The 24,738-nt window shown below is 43.9% G+C and overlaps 1 protein-coding gene and 1 pseudogene across 2 annotated transcripts; one reads left to right on the top strand and one right to left on the bottom strand.

The window, feature by feature from the left end:
• Positions 1-553: 553 nt before the first annotated feature.
• Positions 554-9,795, top strand: LOC106567441 (U4/U6 small nuclear ribonucleoprotein Prp4-like; annotated as a pseudogene). Its single transcript, XR_014392149.1, has 9 exons — positions 554-633; positions 748-926; positions 1,613-1,620; positions 1,753-1,850; positions 3,410-3,533; positions 3,779-3,868; positions 4,658-4,746; positions 5,600-5,707; positions 7,356-9,795. The product of XR_014392149.1 is annotated as a U4/U6 small nuclear ribonucleoprotein Prp4-like (transcript).
• Positions 9,796-10,623: 828 nt separating this feature from the next.
• Positions 10,624-11,676, bottom strand: LOC106567435 (RING finger protein 224-like). The gene is made up of 2 exons (XM_014136684.3): positions 11,440-11,676; positions 10,624-11,061 (listed from the first exon to the last, which is right to left on the bottom strand). Exons 1-2 carry the CDS (start codon positions 11,674-11,676, stop codon positions 10,762-10,764), a joined length of 537 nt encoding a protein of 178 aa, XP_013992159.1. The 3' UTR covers positions 10,624-10,761.
• Positions 11,677-24,738: the final 13,062 nt, after the last annotated feature.

Below are 24,738 nucleotides of genomic sequence, written 5' to 3'. Positions count from 1 at the left end.
ATAAATTGACGCAGGGCTTCTGGGTAACGTAGTTTTCAGCCATGGCCCGTGTGGGTATGTTTGACCTCCTTTCCACTAGATGTCGCTGTGAAATGTGAACAGGCAGCCACTTTTGTGTTTTGATTTTGCTAGCTGGTTGCGGTTCTTGTGTAATTGCGTTATTTCAAACCCAATACTAAAATGCAGGTAAATTAATCACCTTAAATGTTGAGCGTTTTGTCCATTTGGTGATGCTTTGGGCAAACTGCTGTGTCGTTCGCTAGCTAGGTTATCTGACGTTAGCTAGTTAGTCAACGTGTTCTTGTGTAAAGACTACTTTACAAACCCCTATGATTTTGTCAGTGTGTCCTAGCCATTTGATTTACTGATTTAGGGAGTTGTCAATTTTTGGTCAGCAAATTGATAGTTAGTAAACTACACACTTGTGTCATTAAATTGAGGTGGTTCGCTATCAAGTTCTCATTCCATTCATTCATATCTGTGTGGCTATTGTTTACTCCAGGACAGTATCATTCATTGTGGTGAACAGTGGGACCAGACATAAAGACCAGAGATGTCTGACGAGGATGAAAAGACCAGGATTTTCTATGACAGTCTGGAGGAGAGGGAGAGGCTGGGACGAGAGTCCTCTAGGTCAGGCAAAGATTCTGTCAAAGCAGGCATTGAGGCTGTCAACATCAACTGTTTATGGTTGGCGTCGTGTGTGTGTGTGTGTCTCAACTCAACTTACTTTCTCTCTTCCCTCAGGTCCCTTGAGCTTGAGGAACACATGAGTGAGCGCCAGTCTGAGGTATTGGCTGACTTTGAGCGCAGAAAGCGAGCGAGACAGTCACAGTATCCACTGACGATGCAGAGGTTAAAGCTTGCTTACGGGCCCTCGGAGCCAATCGCACTGTTTGGTGAGGGGCCTGCTGAGAGACGAGAAGGTGAGTCACAAGCATGCTTCTGTCCTCCCCTTCTAATATTTTAATGTGTGGATTAACAATTAAAGACCCTCTGAAGATCCTCTGATGCTTTTACAACATGTCACCCCTATCAACTTAGCAATTAAAATGGCAGTTTTGAGGTATTGTCTTTCTGCTTGAAAACACCATATCGATAGTTTTATGTTTTGCATGCATTATATCCACCTCTAACCTTTGCTCAACCTCTTTCTTCCTCTTTCGATTTTATTTATTTTCCAGGCTGAGGAATATCCTTTCTGTAGTGGGCCCAGATGCACTAAAGAAATCTAAGAAGAATGGTGAGAAATCCAAACGTTCCCAAGAGGAGGGTATGACATGTGGCTTGACTCTCCAATATATTTCTCTCAGTACTACAACGTTTTCACTCCATATGGAGATACAGTACCAGTCAAAAGTATTTTTACTATTTTCTACATTGTAGGATAATAGTGAAGACATCAAAACTATGAAATAACACATATGGAATCAAGTTACAACCAAAAAGTGTTAAACATATCAAAATACAAAGTACAAGAACTTCACAAGACCCTCAGCGTATGTCCTCCATCAAAGTCTCCAAAATAATTCAAGGACCTGTCTTGTTCGTAAAACTGTTGTAGAATATCGTAATTTTCTCTGCCCACTCAGAACCTGAATAACTTCTGCAGTCAAATCGGTGACGACAGGCCTATATCCTTCTGCCAATTTAGCCCGAGTCCCTCAGTCTCCTCTCATTGCACTGCACAGACAGGAATGGTCTTGTGGGGTTTTATGTCCATTTAGCCATCAAATAAGCATTTGTTAGAAGAATTGCCCTTGTCGTCCTGACTTGTTTTTTGTTCTTTCTAGGAGTGGCCTGTGTAAACTGTGGAATGTTCGACTGCACCCTTATCCATACTCTTCGGGGTTAGAAGAATATCTTATTTTTCTCAATCGTTTGAGAAATTGCATTGCAATTACTCTTTTCCTTGACTTCTGTTGTCCTAAATTAGGGCTGGGCGGTATACTGTATTTTACGATATATGGACCGGTTTGGGTTTTTACTTTACAGTAGACTAGAATACAGTATATACATATTAAATGAGTAAAGCAGTATGTAAAGTTTGGTCATACGCACATCCTTAAAAACATGGGTGCTGGGCTAATAAAGAACAGACCCGACGAAGATCCGTTTCAGATCGAAACGTTGTCAATAAAGTGGTGAATTGGGAGCTTTAAAGCAATGTGTAAACATTTTAAAGTGACCAGTGATTCCATGTCTATGTATATAGGGCAGCAGCTTCTAAGGTGCAGGGTTGAGTAACCTGGTGGAAGCCGGCTAGTGATGGCTATTTAACAGTCTGATGGCCTTGAGATAGAAGCTGTTTTTCAGTCTCTCTGTCCCAGCTTTGATGAACCTGTACTGACCTCGCCTTCTGAATGATAGTGGGGTGAACAGGCAGAAGAAAAAATGAAATGTATACATTCACTACTGTAAGTCGCTCTGGATAAGAGCGTCTGCTAAAAAAATTATTATAATTATAATTATTATTATTGTGTAGACTGAAATCAGCATGTTTGTGCAACAGTGTCTTCTAAATCAAAGAGGAATACGCAAAGCAAGAATGTCAGCAACATGAAGTAGCTAAGAGAATTCAATTGTTCTTTTTAACCTTTATTTAACTAGGCAAGTCAGTTAAGAACAAATTCTTATTTTCAATGACTGCCTAGGAACAGTGGGTTAACTGCCTTGTTCAGGGGCAGAACGACAGATTTCTTTTTTTTTTACCTTGTCAGCTCAGGGATTCGATCTTCCAACCTTTCGGTTACTTGTCCAACGCTCTAACCACTAGGCTACCTGCTGCCCCAGGTAGCCAAAGATTATAGGGTCCCCTAAGAAACACTTATCAACACTTTAGTTCCTTGTTCCTACCCTGTCATTAACTCCTCCCTGGCATTTTCATTCGTTGTCATGTCAAACAACACTAGTTAAAGTGCCCACTATTATATTCTAACTATAGAATTTGAATAATCATTCTATTTCCATGATTCCAACAGTTTACCCATGTGTTTTGCTCTAAATCGTTAGTAAAATCGCAACGTTTGGCTAAAAATAAGGTCTACATTGTTTGCCCATATTGTGCAGCCCTACATGGCAGTGTGGAAGTGATCTCAAATGAGTGCAACAAATGCAGAAATTTCTGAAAATGCAGATTTCTTTGATTTTAACAGTATTTAAATAATCAAAATGGAGAAAGACCAATTGAAATCACTTAGAATGATGTGTTGCCCCCATAGGGTCACGCACTACTCATGAAGAAAATGTTGAACTTTCATTATTCAAAAACATAAAATACCTTCATACTGTCCTTTTTATTTTTATGCAGTGATATGCTATTTTGGCCATATCGCCCAGCCCGATCCTGAATGATAAATAAGTTAATAATTTGATAATGATAATAGTTATTCTCTTTTCCTGTCCTCAGGCCACAACACCTACGTGGGGGCCATCTGTTTCCATCCTCAGGCCACTCTGACTCTGGAGGACTCTGATGTTAACATGGCCTCCTGTGCTGCCAACGGCTCCATCAAACTCTGGAGTCTGTACAGGTCTGCTCTGGTTGATATCATACTGTGTGTCTGTCTTTATCTCTGTCTGTCAAATGAGGGAAGCTACCTAAAGTTTGATCAAATATGATTCAGGAAAATATGGTGAGGGGTTGAGAAAAGCAGTGTTTTTTCTAAATGTTCACAGTTATCATAAACAGTAGCTAACTGTGAGCTGGTGAAATGAATGGTGGCGATTAAAAGGCATGTTGTGTTGTAACCATGGTAACCCCTTTCTCTCTCTGCAGTGATGAGCCTGTAGCTGACATCGAGTGCCACTCCCAGAGGGTAGCATGAGTAGCCTGGCACCCCTGTGGATGCCTCCTGGGCACCACCTGGTGGGTGAATTTATTTGTAAAAATTCTTTAACTTGTTCTATCATTTTCAGAATGTCCAATCCAGGCAATACAATAAAAACAAAACATGATCACTTGCACCAAATGTCTCAACTTTAGCCATAGATAGATGTTACTCTCGTCAGACTTGTCATTCAAATTGAATCTGAAGTGGGGCTCTCTCTCTCTCTCTCTCACTCTCTCTCTCACACTCTCACTCTCTCACTCTCTCACTCTCTCACTCTCTCACACTCTCACACTCTCACACTCTCACACTCTCACTCTCTCACTCTCTCACTCTCTCACTCTCTCACTCTCTCACTCTCTCACACTCTCACTCTCTCACTCTCTCACTCTCTCACTCTCTCACTCTCTCACTCTCTCACTCTCTCACTCTCTCACTCTCTCACACTCTCACGCTCTCACGCTCTCACACTCTCTCACTCTCTCACACTCTCACACTCTCACACTCTCACACTCTCTCACTCTCTCACTCTCTCACACTCTCACTCTCTCACTCTCTCTCACGCTCTCACACTCTCTCACTCTCACACTCTCTCACTCTCTCACTCTCACTCACTCTCTCTCTCACTCACTCTCTCTCTCACTCACTCTCTCTCTCACTCACTCTCTCTCACTCACACTCTATCTCTCACTCTCTCACTCTCTCACTCTCTCACTCTCTCACTCTCACTCTCTCACTCTCTCACTCTCTCACACTCTCTCACTCTCTCACTCACACTCTCTCTCTCACTCACACTCTCTCTCTCACTCACACTCTCTCTCTCACAGCTATGACAACTCCTGGAGGCCCAGGAGGGACACAGTAAAGGAGTCCTCGACCTGCACTTCCACCCTGACGGCTCTGTGGTAGGCACTGGGTAACATCTCACTGGATATACTATGAAAGTTTGGAGATACCGAAGATATCTCTGAAACCCCAAAAAAAACATACATTTTTGTTTTGTCTTTTGCTTGTCTCTGCACATCCTGTTACAATGCATGTTGCCAGCGAATGGCTGGTCACTTTTGTAGAGTATTATCCCATCCATTATTTCTACAACAAACCTTCAGATATCTGGAATCTCAGTGTCCTCTCCAAAAGGAAAACATTAGCTAGAAAAGGCTTTTATCAACCCCGTAATTGAAGAGCTGTCAGGTCCAAGAGCATATCTATATTTGGCCTATAGAAGGGAATGGGGTCTATAGTAAAACAATGGTCTTATTCTGTGATTCAATAATCTGTTTAATGAAGGCCAGTAGATGTTCACCCAGTTCTCATTTAGAGGCTTGGCAGAACAAAGAGCCTCTCAGTGGCTTGCTGGATTTGAATCATACAAGGATATTCCCTTCAAGTCCCCTCTTAATAACATGCTGTCTTACATACACTTCCCAACTCTCTCAGTGCACAGTGATCTCATACATATAATCAACTCAATCTACTGCCTGAGCAATTTGGAGGACTGAGAAGGTTTAGCAGCTTGTTATGTGATGTTATAACCTCCTAAATGAAATGAAGGCAGATGCAACAACTGGCTCCATGTGACACACGAGCTGATGTGTTTGTGTACAGATCTACGCTATTGTTGGAAAGTTTCTTGACTGGTGCAAGTCAGTCAGCACATATTGATTTACAGTAGAAGGAATTACAGATCACTATTCGCCCCTCATCTACAGGACTGTTAGTTTAATATTTGTTTGCCTCGGTATACAATATTAATCTCTCTCGCTCAGGGGTCTGGATTCGTTTGGGCGTATTTGGGACCTTCGGACCGGGCGCTGTGTGATGTTCCTGGAGGGCCATCTCAAAGAGATCTACAGCATCGACTTCTCTCCCAACGGGTAAATGACATGGTGGATTCTGTTTTTAATGATATATTATGGATAGGGCCAGATAGTCCTGACCGTGTGATCTAAACTCAGCAAAAAAGGAAAGGTCCTCTTACTGTCAACTCTGTTTATTTTCAGCAAACTTAACGTGTAAATATTTGTATGAACATAACAAGATTCAACAACTGAGACATAAACTGAACAAGTTCCACAGACATGTGACTAACAGAAATTGAATAATGTCAGTATCTGGTGTGGCCCCCAGCTGCATTAAGTACTGCAGTGCATCTCCTCCTCATGGACTGCACCAGATTTGCCAGTTCTTGCTGTGAGATGTTACCACACTCTTCCACCAAGGCACCTGCAAGTTTCCAGACATTTCTGGGGGGAATGGCCCTAGCCCTCACCCTCCGATCCAACAGGTCCCAGACGGGCTCAATGGGATTGAGATCCGGGCTCTTCGCTGGCCATGCAGAACACTGACATTCCTGTCTTACAGGAAATCACGCACAGAACGAGCAGTATGGCTGGTGGCATTGTCATGCTGCAGCTTCATGTCAGGATGAGCCTGCAGGAAGGGTACCACATGAGGGAGGAGGATGTCTTCCCTGTAACGCACAGCATTCAGATTGCCTGCAATGACAACAAGCTCAGTCCGATGATGCTGTGACACACCGCCCCAGACCATGACGGACCCTCCAAATCGATCCCGCTCCAGAGTACAGGCCTCGGTCTAACGCTCATTCATTTGACGATAAACGCAAATCCGACCATCACCCCTGGTGAGATAAAACCGCGACTCGTCAGTGAAGAGCAGTTTTTGCCAGTCCTGTCTGCACTTTTTGCCAGTCCTGTGGGTTTGTGCCCATAGGCGACGTTGTTGCCAATGAGGTCTGGTGAAGACCTGCCTTACAACAGGCCTACAAGCCCTCAGTCCAGCCTCTCTCAGCCTATTGCGGACAGTCTGAGCACTGATGGAGGGATTGTGCATTCCTGGTGTAACTCAGGCAGTTGTTGTTACCATCCTGTACCTGTCCCGCAAGTGTGATGTTCGGATGTACCGATCATGTGCAGGTGTTGTTACACGTGGTCTGCCACTGCGAGGGCGATCAGCTGTCCGTCCTGTCTCCCTGTAGCACTGTCTTAGGCGTCTCACAGTATGGACATTGCAATTTATTGCCCTGGCCACATCTGCAGTCATCATGCCTCCTTGCAGCATGCCTAAGGCACGTTCACGCAGATGAGCAGGGACCCTGGGCATCTTTCTTTTGGTGTTTTTCAGAGTCAGTAGAAAGGCCTCTTTAGTGTCCTAAGTTTTCATAACTGTGACCTTAATTGCCTACCGTCTGTAAGCTGTTAGTGTCTTAATGACCGTTCCACAGGTGCATGTTCATTCAATGTTTATGGTTCATTGAACAAGCATGGGAAACAGTGTTTAAACCCTTTACAATGAAGATCTGTGAAGTTATTTGGATTTTCACGAATTATCTTTGAAAGACAGGTTCCTGAAAAAGGAATGTTTCTTTTTTTGCTGAGTGTATAACTACGGCCCTGGTGGGAAATACTCCTGGCCTTACTTATTGATGATGATGATAAGCCTGAGTGTGTTTTTTGTAGGTCCAGCATTGAAACTCTTCTCCTCTGTTTATCTACCACGCAGCAACAAGAAGTGGGGATAACTGTATACTTCTGGCCCTTCTTTGGACACTGTGTTAACTAACCTCCAAACGAGCTTCAATGCCATACAACTCTCCTTCCGTGGCCTCCAACTACTCTTAAATGCAAGTAAACTAAATGCATGCTCTTCAACCGATCGCTACCAGCACCAGCCCGCCCATCCAGCATCACTACTCTGGATGGTTCTGACTTAGAGTATGTGGACATCTACAAATACCTAGGTGTCTGGTTAGACTGTAAACTCTCCTTCCAGACTCGCATTAAGCATCTCCAATCCAAAATGAAATCTAGAATCGGCTTCCTATTTCGCAACAAAGCATCCTTCACTCATGCTGCCAAACTTACCCTCGTAAAACTGACTATCCTACCGATCTTTGACTTCGGCGATGTCATTTACAAAATAGCCTCCAACACTCTACTCAGCAAACTGGATGCAGTCTATCACAGTGCCATCCGTTTTGTCACCAAAGCCCCATATACTACCCACCACTGCGACCTGTATGCTCTCGTTGGCTGGCCCTCGCTTCATATTCGTCGCCAAATCCACTGGCTCCAGGTCATCTATAAGTCTTTGCTAGGTAAAGCCCCACCTTATCTCAGCTCACTGGTCACCATAGCAGCACCCACCCGTAGCATGCGCTCCAGCAGGTATATTTCACTGGTCACCCCCAAAGCCAATTCCTCGTTTGGCTGCCTTTCCTTCCAGTTCTCTGCTGCCAATGACTGGAATGAATTGCAAAAATCACTGAAGCCGGAGACTCATATCTCCCTCAATACTTTAAGCACCAGCTCACAGATCACTGCACCTGTACATAGCCCATCTATAAATAGCCCATCCAACTACCTCATCCCCATACGGTTATTTTTATATTTGTTTTTGTATTTGTTTTGCTCCTTTGCACCCCAGTATCTCTACTTGCACATTCAGCTTCTGCACACCTACCACTCCAGTCTCTATCACTCCAGTGTTTAATTGCTAAATTGTAATTATTTTGTCACTATGGCCTATTTATTGCCTTACCTCCCTAATCTTACCTCATTTGTACACACTGTATATATACTTTTTTTTCTATTGTTATTGACTGTATGTTTTGTTTATTCCATGTGTAACTCTGTTTGTGTTGCACTGCTTTGCTTTATCTTGGCCAGGTCGCAGTTGTAAATGAGAACTTGTTCTCAACTAGCCTACCTGGTTAAATAAAGGTGAAATAAAAATAAATAACACCTGTAAGGTGTGGGACCTGCGTTACAGGAAGTGCATCTACACCATCCCCTCCCATCAGAACCTAGTGTCCTCCATCAAATTCCAACTTGAGTTTTTCCAGATCCCAGAGACTACCTACTTCAGTTATTAATTTCACATTAAATGGATATTTTGGGATTTTGGCAATTAGGCCCTTTATCTACTTCCACATAATTGGATTCACGAGTTAATCTGACTTTCTTTGTCCATGCTAGGAGATTCCCGTAAACTTCCAGTCATTGCGCTAATGCTAGTTAGCATTGGCTCATGAAACTACCTCTAACTTCCTTCATACTGGACAGAGACATAAAAATGATATCCATGAGTTCATCTGTCTCTTGGGAAGTAATTAAAGGGCCTGATTGCCAAAATCCCCAAGTATCCCTTTAACTTAATTTAAATTGATCCAACATATGAACTGAAAATACTTGATTGACCCTATAATGGCATATACAGGTAACCCTTTGTACATTTTCATGCCAACTAATATCTCAAAATGATTTTCAAAAGTCAAACGGAAAAGGTTTAGCAGCAAGCTATGTACTGTTATAACTGGTTGCAATTTTTCCCTCTTCCTCTCTTAGCCAATGACGGTCACTTCCTCCTGACCGGGGCCTATGACAACACAGCCAAGGTGTGGACCCACCCAGGCTGGTCCCCCATGAAGACCATGGCGGGCCACGAGGGTAAGGTGATGGGCGTGGACATGTTCTCTGACGGACAGCTCATCGCCACCTGCTCCTACGACCGCACCTTCAAACTCTGGATGTCAGAGTGGGCAGGGGAGGGAGTATCACCCATAGAAAGAGAATGGCATTCTATGGTACCTTCTATTTCTATGGTAATACCGAACTGCCATCCCATACAAATAGAAGATCGTAAACCAAGATCTGCAAAATATTAGCTTTTTCACGATTGACGGATGAGTCTTTGAACATCCTAAATATTCTGAATTGTACACGTCTGATTTTAATTTAGTAGATGGTTAAATTATTATTGAACAACAACGTTAGTCTCTTGTTGTCTACAACTTTGAATTTGTGGGCATAGCTCCTGTCCTTTCTCCCAGATAATTTGTTAAATAGTATGTTTTAGGTCATTTGTAAACATATGAGTCAGTTGGTGTTAGAAGTCGATCCCATTGCCCTTTGTCTAGTTTTTAATAAAAACATTAACTCTATATTTTCTTCTTCCATTCTTTTACACTTGCACATGACAAAATGGTTACATACAAAATAATGGAAACACTTAAATGAGGGATACGAAGTATATTGAAGGATGGTGCTTCCACACAGGTGTGGTTTCTAAATGAATTAAGGGTCATGCATGAAAATGCTGGACAGGCATATATTTGAGCTACTATGGCTTACTATAGGATGACAATGCCCCATCCACAGGGCACGAGTGGTCACTGAATGGTTTGGTGAGAATCAGTCACCACATCTCAACCCAACTGAACACTTATAGGAGATTCTAGAGCGGCACCTGAGACGGTGTTTTCCATCAACATAAACAAAACACCAAATGATGGAGTTTCTCGTGGAAGAATGGTGTCTCCTCCAATGGAGTTCCATACACTGGTAAAATCTATGCCCAAGTGCATTGAAGCTGTTCTGGCTCATGGTGGTCAAACGCCCTATTAAGACATTTAATGTTTGTTTCCTTTATTTTGGCAGTTACCTGTACATGCTCACAGTGATAAATTATACTATAACTCAACGAAGTGTGTATAAAATAGACTTTCAACAATCAAGGTACCAATAGCCTATATGTCCAACTGCATAGTTGAAAGGAGGCAGTAGAGGAGTCTCAGTTGTAGGTGAGGTCACTGAGGTCTTTATCCAATGTCCCATTTTGAGTGCTGAAATGTTCTTTCTCCCACGATGTGGGGAAAAAAAATTGTCCCCCACACAACTTTGTCAGTCTCGTGAACACTGTTCTCCCCAGTAGTTTTTTTTTTTTTTTCAGTAGTACATTTTTCCTTGGTCAGATCACGCAGTCAGGCCCTAGTTCTAACCTATATTATCCATTGTGTAGCCTTGGAAGCCTAGGCATCCCTATAATCAGTTACAGCAGGCACTGTACTGGGGAAAACTGCTGCCCAGATGCTTTAAAAACTCTTGTCATTCATACATGACTGGGCATCCTAGCAGCACCACCAGCAGCAGAAGAAGCGCCTGCAGCAAGGGCTCCGGTGGAAGCGAGGCTCAGCCAGTCCTCCATGGTTCCAGGTGGCCTGAGGCTGCTCTATGATGGGCTGCTTCCCAAAGGAGGGCTTTTGCTCCAACTGGTTGCCTAGTTCTCTTCCTCCCTGCTGGGTGCTGGACCTCTGGCTGTCCATGTCAGCCTTGACCCCCAGGAAGGCTGCTAGGTCCAGGTCCAGGGCTGTAGCTCCCCCGCGAGGTAGCGGGGTGTTCTGCCGGCATTGTGGACAGGGGATCCACATCTGCTGGGGAGTAGGAGAGGGAGCAGGGTTGATTGGGACACGTTGGTTTGTCAATCCATTATAGATATTTAGGTAGACTAATGGTTATGACTGCTGTAGCTAATAATGAGCTCTCAATACAGCATTCCTCTTCGAAAAGTATCTGGAAAGGAATCTGTTGCTCTTTAGGATTGGTCAAGTTAATTTGAGATTATGCATATTGGCTGACCCTAACAAATCAGTTCTCCCCTTTATCAAATCTCTTTCACTAAATCAAAGGAACAAGTGAGCTAGCTATAGCTTGACAAGGCCCAGTCTGTTTGAGCTATTCTGAAAGTGGTCCCTAATTGACCAGAGATGCTGCCTCTGTAGGACTGCTGTCGTGACAGTCAGACCCACCTGCTCATTGAGGATGGTGTCAAGGCGTCTCAGGCAGGCCTGGCAGAAGGTATGGCCGCAGTAGAGCTTGCGTGGCAGCCTCTCAGCCAGGTTGAAGGCACAGAAGCAGATGATGCAGTCCAGTTTACGGCTGTCTCTGGATGGTGGAACTCCTCCGGCCGACACACCACCCTCTACAGGGGCCTCTTCTGGGGCATGAAAGTCTTGGGCATCGGGTACTGGGGCTTCCTCCTCCATCCTGTACAGGAAACTAGAGTATGAATGGTGCATATTGCTGGTGACCATGTGACATTACGACTACAACTACTTCTACAACTGATAAAATATTTATAGCACCTGTTACGTGCAATACATTGCAGCCCAATGCTTAATAGTTCAAATAATCAAACACACCTGAAACCAAATGATTGGAGAAAACGAACAGTTGATTAATACAAATGGTGAGGAATGGAATTAATAAGGGATTTAGACTCAAGAAAAAGGATTGAGACCCATGTTTGATGTCAGCTGTGGACTTCTGTTACAGCATTCTCTGTCCGGTTAGTCAGTTATGTGACGGTATAAGACAACAGGTTGATTGTAAGCAGAGACCAATATCTATTTACTGGATAAGAGTGTCTGCTAAATGACTAAAACCGAATGTCAGTCTCAGAGCTTCTATACCAGGGGTTCTCAAACCTTGCCGTTAAATGTATTTGAACTATTCCACAGCTACCAAACCAGGTGAATTAGTTCAGGGCTGCAACAAAATTGTGAAACGTCTGGGGGTCCCCGAGGAGAGGTTTGAGAACATCTGTTCGTTAGTACCTGTTGACTGTCCTTAACTAAAACATTGCCTAACAGAACTGGGGAAAAAACATGGTGTACCTTCTGGTTTGTCCTCCTAAAGGTCCTTGGTAGTTCCTTAGAGACCTGCCATGACTTCTGTTTCAAAGCAACCTCCGTCCCAGGACCAGTCCAGTGTTGTACTCCTTTACTGACAAACTAAATCTACAGTATAGGGTCAGATAGTAGAGAGATGACCTTATTACATAGCCTAGTTCCTGTTGTCCCTAGTACAATCCCCTGGAGGGTAGGTCTTCCTCCCTTTATCTCCCCTGTTGTTCTGCTCTACTCTTCCACAGAAGCTGCTCTAATGAAGGGCAAACAATTTGAGCCTGCAGCGGCTCCTCAGGCCGTTTAATATTTCAGGCTGCCCGTCCCTGTGAACTCACACTCATAGGCCTGTCAATGGAGCGTGTTACATATTAAAGAGGCCACAGAGAGCAGTGGGGTTCTCAGGGGTAGAGAGAGCTTATTATCCTCATCTATTGGGCCGATGAGATGGGCCCTCTGCCTCTCTGCCCTACCATGTACACAATCAAACACACATGTGCACAAACACACGTGCACGCAAACATGCGCATGATAACACACACACAGGCGACCCAGGCTCACATTCCTGTATGGAGGGAGCAGGTAGCAGATCAGCTTACACTGGCAACAATAGACAAGCAGAAACCCTACACTCTCCATTCACTAGCATCCAGCACTCATCGGAGTAAGACCTGAAGTCCAGAAGACCCAGTCACACAGGGCCCATACACAACATACTGTAGGTATCCTTGTAACCTTCACAATGTGACATTGCCTTGTCCAGTATGAAAATGACCCCGAGCCCATATTAGCCTCTTCTCCCAGGACACCGCTTTCAGATCTGAAGAGACTTGATAGGTGTAAGCAATATGGTGATTGGTAATGGACATAATGGAACTCATATCTATCCAGTTCCAAGAGATCTGAAAACACCAAGGTGTTAGGGACTAGAACAAGGATCCAGTGTTTGTTTTCCTTATACATTGGTGTTGAGATACACTAGATGGTAGCAGAGATCAGACAGACAGATATATACAGTGGGGGAAAAAAGTATTTGATTTTGTATGTTTGCCCACTTACAAAGAAACGATCAGTCTATAATTTTAATGGTAGGTTTATTTGAACAGTGAGAGACAGAATAACAACAAAAAAATCCAGAAAAACGCATGTAAAAAATGTTATAAAATGATTTGCATTTTAATGAGGGAAATAAGTATATGACCCCTCTGCAAAACATGACTTAGTACTTGGTGGCAAAACCCTTGTTGGCAATCACAGAGGTCAGATGTTTCTTGTAGTTGGCCACCAGGTTTGCACACATCTCAGGAGGGATTTTGTCCCACTCCTCTTTGCAGATCTTCTCCAAGTCATTAAGGTTTCGAGGCTGACGTTTGGCAACTCGAACCTTCATCTCCCTCTACAGATTTTCTATGGGATTAAGGTCTGGAGACTGGCTAGGCCACTCCAGGACCTTAATGTGCTTCTTCTTGAGCCACTCCTTTGTTGCCTTGGCCGTGTGTTGGGTCATTGTCATGCTGGAATACCCATCCACGACCCATTTTCAATGCCCTGGCTGAGAGAAGGATGTTCTCACCCAAGATTTGACGGTACATGGCCCCGTCCATCGTCCCTTTGATGCGGTGAAGTTGTCCTGTCCCCTTAGCAGAAAAACACCCCCAAAGCATAATGTTTCCACCTCCATGTTTGACGGTGGAGATGGTGTTCTTGGGGTCATAGGCAGCATTCCTCCTCCTCCAAACACGGCGAGTTGAGTTGATGCCAAATAGCTCCATTTTTGTCTCATCTGACCACAACACTTTCACCCAGTTGTCCTCTGAATCATTCAGATGTTCATTGGCAAACTTCAGACGGGCATGTATATGTATTCTTGAGCAGGGGGACCTTGAGGGCGCTGCAGGATTTCAGTCCTTCACGGCGTAGTGTGTTACCAATAGTTTTCTTGGTGACTATGGTCCCAGCTGCCTTGAGATCATTGACAAGATCCTCCCATGTAGTTCTGGGCTGATTCCTCACCATTCTCATGATCATTGCAACCCCACGAGGTGAGATCTTGCATGGAGCCCCAGGCCGAGGGATATTGACAGTTCTTTTGTGTTTCTTCCATTTGCGAATAATCACACCAAATGTTGTCACCTTCTCACCAAGCTGCTTGGCGATGGTCTTGTAGCCCATTCCAGCCTTGTGTAGGTCTACAATCTTGTCCCTGACATCCTTGGAGAGCTCTTTGGTCTTGGCCATGGTGGAGAGTTTGGAATCTGATTGATTGCTTCTGTGGACAGGTGTCTTTTTTACAGGTAACAAGCTGCGGTTAGGAGCACTCCCTTTAAGAGTGTGCTCCTAATCTCAGCTCGTTACCTGTATAAAAGACACCTGGGAGCCAGAAATCTTTCTGATTGAGAGGGGGTCAAATACTTATTTCCCTCATTAAAATGCAAAACAATTTATAACATTTTTGACATGCATTTTTCTGGATATTTTTGTTGTTATTCTGTCTCTCACTGTTCAAATAAACCTACCATTAAAATTATAGACTGATCCTTTCTTTATCAGTGGGCAAACATACAAAATTAGCAGGGGATCAAATACTTTTTCCCCCCACTGTATATAAATGCAGCCAGCCACAGCATGTTCAGGATGAGTGTAGGCGGCCGACTCCTAGGGGGAGGAGGACGGCCACAGAATGAAATATTTAATCAAAGACTGACCATTGCAACATATGTTTTTCATAAGTTATTGTTTGTTATCGAGTTGCTTCCTCCCTTGCGCCGTAAAACAGGTCTATGAAAGATGAGTAAAGGAAGAAAACAGCTGATGCTTATCTTAATCTTCTGCAAATAGAGATTTCCCTGTGTCTCTGAACTTCTGTACATGCTTAGTAGCATATTTAGCTTTAGTTCTCACCATGTTATTCTAGAGAGTATATTGTGGTTAGGTTATTGTAGTAAGTTAAGATTAAATCCATACTGCAGAAGATCCATACTATACAGCGTTTTAAATTTAAAGGGTTATGTTCCAATGTTCGCGGAGACTGCATTCACAGTAAACGCTGCATTTGTTGGCTCAATCGGAAATGATCTTTACATTTCAATAGTGCTATAGTGTGGCTCTTCTGCAAACCGGATTTAGCCCTTTAAAAAGTAGTTTTTATTTTTTGGTAGTGGAACATTCCTTGAAATAACATTATATAATTAATGTCTACTCTATACTGTCTCCTATGTGATGGAAATACATTCAACTTGATTTCCATAGATATTTTGACTAAGTCCTCTCAGTTTAATCATACAAAAAAATACATCAAATCAAATTTTATTGGTCACATACATGGTTAGCAGATGTTAATGCGAGTGTAGCGAAATGCTTGTGCTTCTAGTTCCGACCATGCAGTAATATCTAACAAGTAATCGAACAATTTCACAACAACTACCTTATACACACACAAGTGTAAAGGAATGAATAAGAATATGTGCATATAAATATATGGATGAGCGATGGCCGAATGGCATAGACAAGATGCAGTAGATGGTATAGAGTACAGTATAAACATATGAGATGAGTAATGTAGGGTATGTAAACATTATATAAAGTGGCATTGTTTAAAGTGGCCAGTGATACATTTATCACATCCAATTTTTTATTATTAAAGTGGCTAGAGATTTGAGTCAGTATGTTGGCAGCAGCCACTCAATGTTAGTGACGGCTGTTTAACAGTCTGATGGCCTTGAGATAGAAGCTGTTTTTCAGTCTCTCGGTCCCAGCTCTGATGCACCTGTGCTGACCTCGCCTTCTGGATGGAAGCAGGGTGAACAGGCAGTGGCTCGGGTGGTTGTTGTCATTGATTATCTTTTTGGTCTTCCTGTGACATCGGGTGGTGTAGGTGTCCTGGAGGGCAGGTAGTTTGCCCCTGGTGATGCGTTGTGCAGACATCACTACCCTCTGGAGAGCCTTGCGGTTGTGGGCGGAGCAGTTGCCGTACCAGGTGGTGATACAGCCCGACAGGATACTCTCGATTGTGCATCTGTAAAAGTTTGAGTGTTTTTGGTGACAAGCCACATTTCTTCAGCCTCCTGAGGTTGAAGAGGCACTGTTGCGCCTTCTTCACCACGCTGTCTGTATGGGAGGACCATGATGTGATGTCCGTGATGTGTACGCTGAGGAACTTAACTTTCCACCTTCTCCACTACTGTCCCGTCAATGTGGCTAGGTGGGTGCTCCCTTTGCTGTTTCCTGAAGTCCACGATCATCTCCTTTGTTTTGTTGACATTGGGTGTGAGGTTATTTTCCTGACACCACACTCCGAGGGCCCTTACCTCCTCCCTGTAGGCCGTCTCGTCGTTGTTGGTAATCAAGCCTACCACTATAGTGTCATACAAAGTAATAGCACTGTTAACGTTGGTCTGTATGGGTCAATGATTAACAAATGAGACAGTGGAACATTTTACCCTTTGCTTATTTACTGACCCAATGTTAGTATGTCTCTCAGTATAGGGACTATTTGACACACAACAGAAGAACAGGTCTGTTTCATATATGATCATGTTTTACATTAACAAAAATAGGCTGCTGTCCCAAGTAGGGGATCATCACTCACCTTATGTCCTTTGTGTGCTCATGTTTATTTATTTATTTAACCTTTATTTTCAAGGTTTCATTGAGACCAAGGTCTCTTTTGCAAGGGAGCCCTGTATCTTACCATTACACAACAAATTACACATAGAAAATACACCAGAAAATGAAAATACAAAGACAATACAAAAACATAAAATAAAACACAATCACATTCCTCAACAGAGGTCCTCAATCAACACTGAACTGCCCGAAAGGCACCAATACATCCATTTGTAGGGAACTCTGAAGATACATGTTCCATACATGGGGTGCAAAGAAACTAAAAGCTGTTTTTCCTAAGTCTGTAACAGTAAAAGACTGTTTCCAGAGTTAGCCATCCCTGTGATCGGCTTTGATAAATCGTACTTCTATGCGTAAGTAAAGTTTTTGCAAAAGGGCTTCATAAATTAATAAAATGCAGTGTTTTGACCTACGTCAGGTCTAAGAGGGCCATCCTACTTTCTGATAGAGCAAGCAGTGATGAGTGCCAAACCTGTCCCGAGATAAAATAAAGTGCAATATGGTAAACTGCATCTAACGGCTTAATGAAGTGGCTGCTGCATTCATGTAGATCTGTGGTTCCCAAACTTTTTGTAGTCCCGTACCCCTTCAAACATTCAACCTCCAGCTGCATACCCCCTCTAGCACCAGGGTCAGCGCACTCTCATGTTTTGCCATCATTGTAAGCCTGCCACACACACACTATACATTTATTAAATATAGGAATGAGTGTTAGTTTTTGTCACAACCTGGCTCGTGGGAAGAGACAAAGAGCTCTTATAGGACCAGGGCACAAATAATAATATAATAATAATCAATAATTTTGCTCTTTATTTAACCATCTTACATATAAAACCACATAACTCTGCAATGTTGGGTTGTACTGGAGAGATTCTCAGTCTTAAATAATTTTCCACACACACAGTCTGTGCCTTTATTTAGTTTTCATGCTAGTGAGGGCCGAGAATCCACTCTCACATAGGTATGTGCTTGAAAGGGCATCAGAGTCTTAGCAGCTCGATTTGCCAAGACAGGATACTCTGAGCGCAGCCCACTCCACTATGTCTCCCTGTAAAGGCTTTTGCGCCATTAGTAGATACCAACATGAGCAGCAGCTAAGTTTGGCTACATACGGACCGTTAGTGGAATTCCCGCGAGTGAGTAACGGTTAATGTGATTGGATGTTAATTATTTGACTAGGCTACCTGTATTTCAAATCAAATCAAAATCAAATCAAATTTATTTATATAGCCCTTCGTACATCAGCTGATATCTCAAAGTGCTGTACAGAAACCCAGCCTAAAACCCCAAACAGCAAGCAATGCATGTGAAAGAAGCACGGTGGCTAGGAAAAACTCCCTAGGAAAAACTCCCTAGAAAGGCCAAAAACCTAGGAAGAAACCTAGAGAGGAACCAGGCTATGAGGGGTGGCCAGTCCTCTTCTGGCTGTGCCGGGTGGATATTATAACAGAACATGGTCAAGATGTTCAAATGTTCATAAATGACCAGCATGGTCAAATAATAATAATCATAGTAGTTGTCGAGGGTGCAACAAGCACGTCCGGTGAACAGGTCAGGGTTCCATAGCCGCAGGCAGAACAGTTGAAACTGGAGCAGCAGCATGGCCAGGTGGACAGGGAACAGCAAGGAGTCATCATGCCAGGTAGTCCTGAGGCATGGTCCTAGGGCTCAGGTCCTCCGAGAGAAAGAAAGAGAGAATTAGAGAGAGCATATTTAAATTCACACAGGACACCGGATAAGACAAGAGAAATACTCCAGATGTAACAGACTGACCCTAGCCCCCCGACACATAAACTACTGCAGCATAAATACTGGAGGCTGAGACAGGAGGGATCAGAAGACACTGTGGCCCCATCCGATGATACCCCCGGACAGGGCCAAACAGGCAGGATATAACCCCACCCACTTTGCCAAAGCACAGCCCCCACACCACTAGAGGGATGTCTCCAACCACCAACTTACCGTCCTAAGACAAGGCCGAGTATAGCCCACAACGATCTCCGCCATGGCACAACCCAAGGGTGGGGCGCCAACCCAGACAGGAAGACCACGTCAGTGACTCAACCCACTCAAGTGACGCACCCCTCCCATGGACGGCATGGAAGAACACCAGTAAGCCAGTGACTCAGCCCCTGTAATAGGGTTAGAGGCAGAGAATCCCAGTGGAGAGAGGGGAACCGGCAAGGCAGAGACAGCCAAGGGCGGTTCGTTGCTCCAGCCTTTCCGTTCACCTTCACACTCCTGGGCCAGACTATACTTAATCATAGGACCTACTGAAGAGATAAGTCTTCAGTAAAGACTTAAAGGTTGAGACTGAGTCTGCGTCTCTCACATGGGTAGGCAGACCATTCCATAAAAATGGAGCTCTATAGGAGAAAGCCCTACCTCCAGCCGTTTGCTTAGAAATTCTAGGGACAATTAGGAGGCCTGCGTCTTGTGACCGTAGCGTACGTGTAGGTATGTACGGCATGACCAAATCAGAAAGATAGGTAGGAGCAAGCCCATGTAATGCTTTGTAGGTTAGCAGTAAAACCTTGAAATCAGCCCTTGCCTTAACAGGAAGCCAGTGTAGGGAGGCTAGCACTGGAGTAATACGATCCAATTTTTTGGTTCTAGTCAGGATTCTAGCAGCCGTATTTAGCACTAACTGAAGTTTGTTTAGTGCTTTATCCGGGTAGCCGGAAAGTAGAGCATTGCAGTAGTCCAGCCTAGAAGTAACAAAAGCATGGATTAATTTTTCTGCATCATTTTTGGACAGAAAGTTTCTGATTTTTGCAATGTTACGTAGATGTAAAAAAGCTGTCCTTGAAACAGTCTTGATATGTTCTTCAAAAGAGAGATCAGGGTCCAGAGTAACGCCGAGGTCCTTCACAGTTTTATTTGAGACGACTGTACAACCATCCAGATTAATTGTCAGATTCAACAGAAGATCTCTTTGTTTGTTGGGACCTAGAACAAGCATCTCTGTTTTGTCCGAGTTTAAAAGTAGAAAGTTTGCAGCCATCCACTTCTTTATGTCTGAAACACAGGCTTCTAGCGAGGGCAATTTTAGGGCTTCACCATGTTTCATTGAAATGTACAGCTGTGTGTTGTCCGCATAGCAGTGAAATTTAACATTATGTTTTCGAATGACATCCCCAAGAGGTAAAATATATAGTGAAAACAATAGTGGTCCTAAAACGGAACCTTGAGGAACACCGAAATTTACAGTTGATTTGTCAGAGGACAAACCATTCACAGAGACAAACTGATATCTTTCTGACAGATAAGATCTAAACCAGGCCAGAACTTGTCCATGTAGACCAATTTGGGTTTCCAATCTCTCCAAAAGAATGTGGTGATCGATGGTATCAAAACTCGCTGTTGGCTGGGCTCCCTGCCTGTGCCATTAAACCCCTACAACTCATCCAGAACGCCGCAGCCCGTCTGGTGTTCAACCTTCCCAAGTTCTCTCACGTCACCCCGCTCCTCCGCTCCCTCCACTGGCTTCCAGTTGAAGCTCGCATCCGCTACAAGACCATGGTGATTGCCAACGGAGCTGTGAAGGGAACGGCACCTCCATACCTTCAGGCTCTGATCAGGCCCTACACCCAAACAAGGGCACTGCGTTCATCCACCACTGGCCTGCTGGCCCCCCTACCTCTGAGGAAGCACAGTTCCCGCTCAGCCCAGTCAAAACTGTTCGCTGCTCTGGCACCCCAATGGTGGAACAAGCTCCCTCACGACGCCAGGACAGCGGAGTCAATCACCACCTTCCGGAGACACCTGAAACCCCACCTCTTTAAGGAATACCTAGGATAGGATAAAGTAATCCTTCTAACCCCCCCCCCCCCCCCTTAAAAGATTTAGATGCACTATTGTAAAGTGGTTGTTCCACTGGATATCATAAGGTGAATGCACCATTTTGTAAGTCGCTCTGGATAAGAGCGTCTGCTAAATGACTTAAATGTAAATGTCAAATGTAAAAGCAGCTCTAAGATCTAGGAGCACGAGGACAGATGCAGAGCCTCGGTCTGACGTCATTAAAAGGTCATTTACCACCTTCACAAGTGCAGTCTCAGTGCTATGATGGGGTCTAAAACCAGACTGAAGCGTTTCGTATACATTGTTTGTCTTCAGGAAGGCAGTGAGTTGCTGCGCAACAGCTTTTTCTAAAATGTTTGAGAGGAATGGAAGATTTGATATAGGCTGATAGTTTTTTATAATTTCTGGGTCAAGATTCGGCTTTTTCAAGAGAGGCTTTATTACTGCCACTTTTAGTGAGCTTGGTACACATCCGGTGGATAGAGAGCCGTTTATTATGTTCAACATAGGAGGGCCAAGCACAGGAAGCAGCTCTTTCAGTAGTTTAGTTGGAATAGGGTCCAGTATGCAGCTTGAGGGTTTAGAGGCCATGATTATTTTCATCATTGTGTCAAGAGATATAGTGCTAAAACACCTTAGTATCTCCCTTGATCCTAGGTCCTGGCAGAGTTGTGCACACTCAGGACAATGGAGCTTTGGAGGAATACGCAGATTTAAAGAGGAGTCTGTAATTTGCTTTCTAATGATCATGATCTTTTCCTCAAAGAAGTTCATAAATGTATTACTGCTGAAGTGAAAGCCATCCTCCATTTGCGAATGCTGCTTTTTAGTTAGCTTTGCGACAGTATCAAAAAGAAATTTCGGATTGTTCTTATTTTCCTCAATTAAGTTGGAAAAATAGGATGATCGAGCAGCAGTGAGGGCTCTTCGATACTGCACGGTACTGTCTTTCCAAGCTAGTCGGAAGACTTCCAGTTTGGTGTGGCGCCATTTCCGTTCCAATTTTCTGGAAGCTTGCTTCAGAGCTCGTGTATTTTCTGTATACCAGGGAGCTAGTTTCTTATGACAGATGTTTTTAGTTTTTAGGGGTGCAACTGCATCTAGGGTATTGCGCAAGGTTAAATTGAGTTCCTCGGTTAGGTGGTTACCTGATTTTTGTCCTCTGACGTCCTTGGGTAGGCAGAGGGAGTCTGGAAGGGCATCAAGGAATCTTTGGGTTGTCTGAGAATTTATAGCACGACTTTTAATGCTCCTTGGTTGGGGTCTGAGCAGATTATTTGTTGCAATTGCAAACGCAATAAAATGGTGGTCCGATAATGCAGGATTATGAGGGAAAACATTAAGATCCACAACATTTATTCCATGGGACAAAACTAGGTCCAGAGTATGACTGTGGCAGTGAGTAGGTCCAGAGACATGTTGGACAAAACCCACTGAGTCGATGATGGCGCCGAAAGCCTTTTGGAGTGGGTCTGTGGACTTTTCCATGTGAATGTTAAAGTCACCAAAAATTAGAATATTATCTGCTATGACTACAAGATCCAATAGGAATTCAGGGAACTCAGTGAGGAACACTGCATATGGCCCAGGAGGCCTGTAAACAGTAGCTATAAAAAGTGATTGAGTAGGCTGCATAGATTTCATGACTAGAAGCTCAAAAGACGAAAACGTCTTTTTTTTTTTTTTTTTTTGGAAATTGAAATTTGCTATCATAAATGTTAGCAACACCTCCGCCTTTGCCGGATGCACGGGGGGTATGGTCACAAGTGTAACCAGGGGGTGAGGCCTCATTTAACACAGTAAATTCATCAGGCTTAAGCCATGTTTCAGTCAGGCCAATCACATCAAGATTATGATCAGTGATTAGTTCATTGACTATAACTGCCTTGGAAGTGAGGGATCTAACATTAAGTAACCCAATTTTGAGATGTGAGGTATCACAATCTCTTTCAATAATGGCAGGAATGGAGGAGGTCTTTATACTAGTGAGATTGCTAAAGCGAACACCGCCATCTTTAATTTTGCCCAACCTAGATCGAGGCACAGACACGGTCTCAATGGGGAAAGCTGAGCTGACTACACTGACTGTGCTAGTGGCAGACTCCACTAAACTAGCAGGCTGGCTAACAGCCTGCTGCCTGGCCTGCACCCTATTTCATTGTGGAGCTAGAGGAGTTAGAGCCCTGTCTATGTTCGTAGATAAGATGAGAGCACCCCTCCAGCTAGGATGGAGTCCGTCACTCCTCAACAGGCCAGGCTTGGTCCTGTTTGTGGGTGAGTCCCAGAAAGAGGGCCAATTATCTACAAATTCTATCTTTTGGGAGGGGCAGAAAACAGTTTTCATCCAGCGATTGAGTTGTGAGACTCTGCTGTAGAGCTCATCACTCCCCCTAACTGGGAGGGGGCCAGAGACAATTAATCGATGCCGACACATCTTTCTAGCTGATTTACACGCTGAAGCTATGTTGCGCTTTGTGACCTCTGACTGTTTCATCCTAACATCGTTGGTGCCGACGTGGATAACAATATCTCTATACTCTCTACACTCGACAGTTTTAGCTTTAGCTAGCACCGTCTTTAGATTAGCCTTAACGTCGGTAGCCCTGCCCCTGGTAAACAGTGTATGATCGCTGGATGATTCGTTTTAAGTCTAATTCTGCGGGTAATGGAGTCGCCAATGACTAGGGTTTTAAATTTGTCAGAGCTAATGGTGGGAGCCGTCGGCGTCTCAGACCCCACAATGGGAGGAGTAGAGACCAGAGAAGTTTCGGCCTCCGACTCGCTTAATGGGGAGAACCGGTTGAAAGTTTCTGTCGGCTGAATAAGCGACACCGGTTGAGCATTCCTACAGCGTTTCCCTCCAGAAGCCATGAGAAAGTTGTCCGGCTGCGGGGACCGTGCGAGGGGGTTTATACTAACGTTACTATCTGTACTTACTGGTGGCACAGACGCTGTTTCATCCTTTCCTACACTGAAATTACCCTTGCCTAACGATTGCGTCTGAAGCTGGGCTTGCAGCACAGCTATCCTCGCCGTAAGGCGATCGTTCTCCTGTATATTATATAAGTACAACGACTGCAATTAGAAGGCATCATGTTAATGTTACTTAGCTTCGGCTGTTTGAAGTCCTGACGAACCATATCCAGATAAAACCTCCGGGGTGAAAAAGTTGAATGAAAAAAGTTGAGTGAGGGAAAAACTAAAAATATACGGTAGTCAGGTAGCAAAGTAAGATCGGCAACAAAACGCACAGCAGCACGTTATGTTGTTATTTCGCTGAATAGTAGATGGTTTAATTTTATTTTTGGCAGTGAAACGAGGCTACTCTGGCGAGAAAAAACCTCACCCAAATGTATAGCCCCGTTGGAAAATATAAATGGACTGTTTGAAAATGTGGGAAAAAAATAAATATTTAAATATCTATTTTAATAAAAATGTGAATCACATTTTTACTTGGTGTACCCCCAACAGCATTACGCGTACCCCTGGGGGTACCCCAGTCAGGAACCCCAGTTTGGTACCCCTGGGGGTACCCCAGTCAGGAACCCCAGTTTGGTACCCCTGGGGGTACCCCAGTCAGGAACCCCAGTTTAGTACCCCTGGGGGTACCCCAGTCAGGAACCCCAGTTTAGTACCCCTGGGGGTACCCCAGTCAGGAACCCCAGTTTAGTACCCCTGGGGGTACCCCAGTCAGGATCCCCAGTTTGGGATTACCTGATGTAGATGATCTCGCCATAGTCTAGGACAGAAGGTAACATTGACTGAATGATCTGCATTCTGCTATTTAGTTATTCTCAACTTCTTAGTTAACTCATCAATATGCTTTTTAAAAGAGCTTATCGTCTATCCAAATGCCCAGATATTTGTAAGCAGGGACACAATCAATTTGGGCACCATCCAAGGTCCCTATTTTTAAATCATTAGAATAATTTTTGTGTGCCCACATTCAATGCTAATTTAAAGTAAAAGGTTTCTGTAAAACAATGAAAGCAA

This window comes from Salmo salar, chromosome 01, assembly GCF_965601325.2.
Source record: "Salmo salar chromosome 01, fSalSal1, whole genome shotgun sequence".
Taxonomy (NCBI): Eukaryota; Metazoa; Chordata; class Actinopteri; order Salmoniformes; family Salmonidae; genus Salmo; species Salmo salar.
Note: the sequence above shows the minus strand (reverse complement) of the source record. Positions and strands in the feature narration are given on the sequence as shown.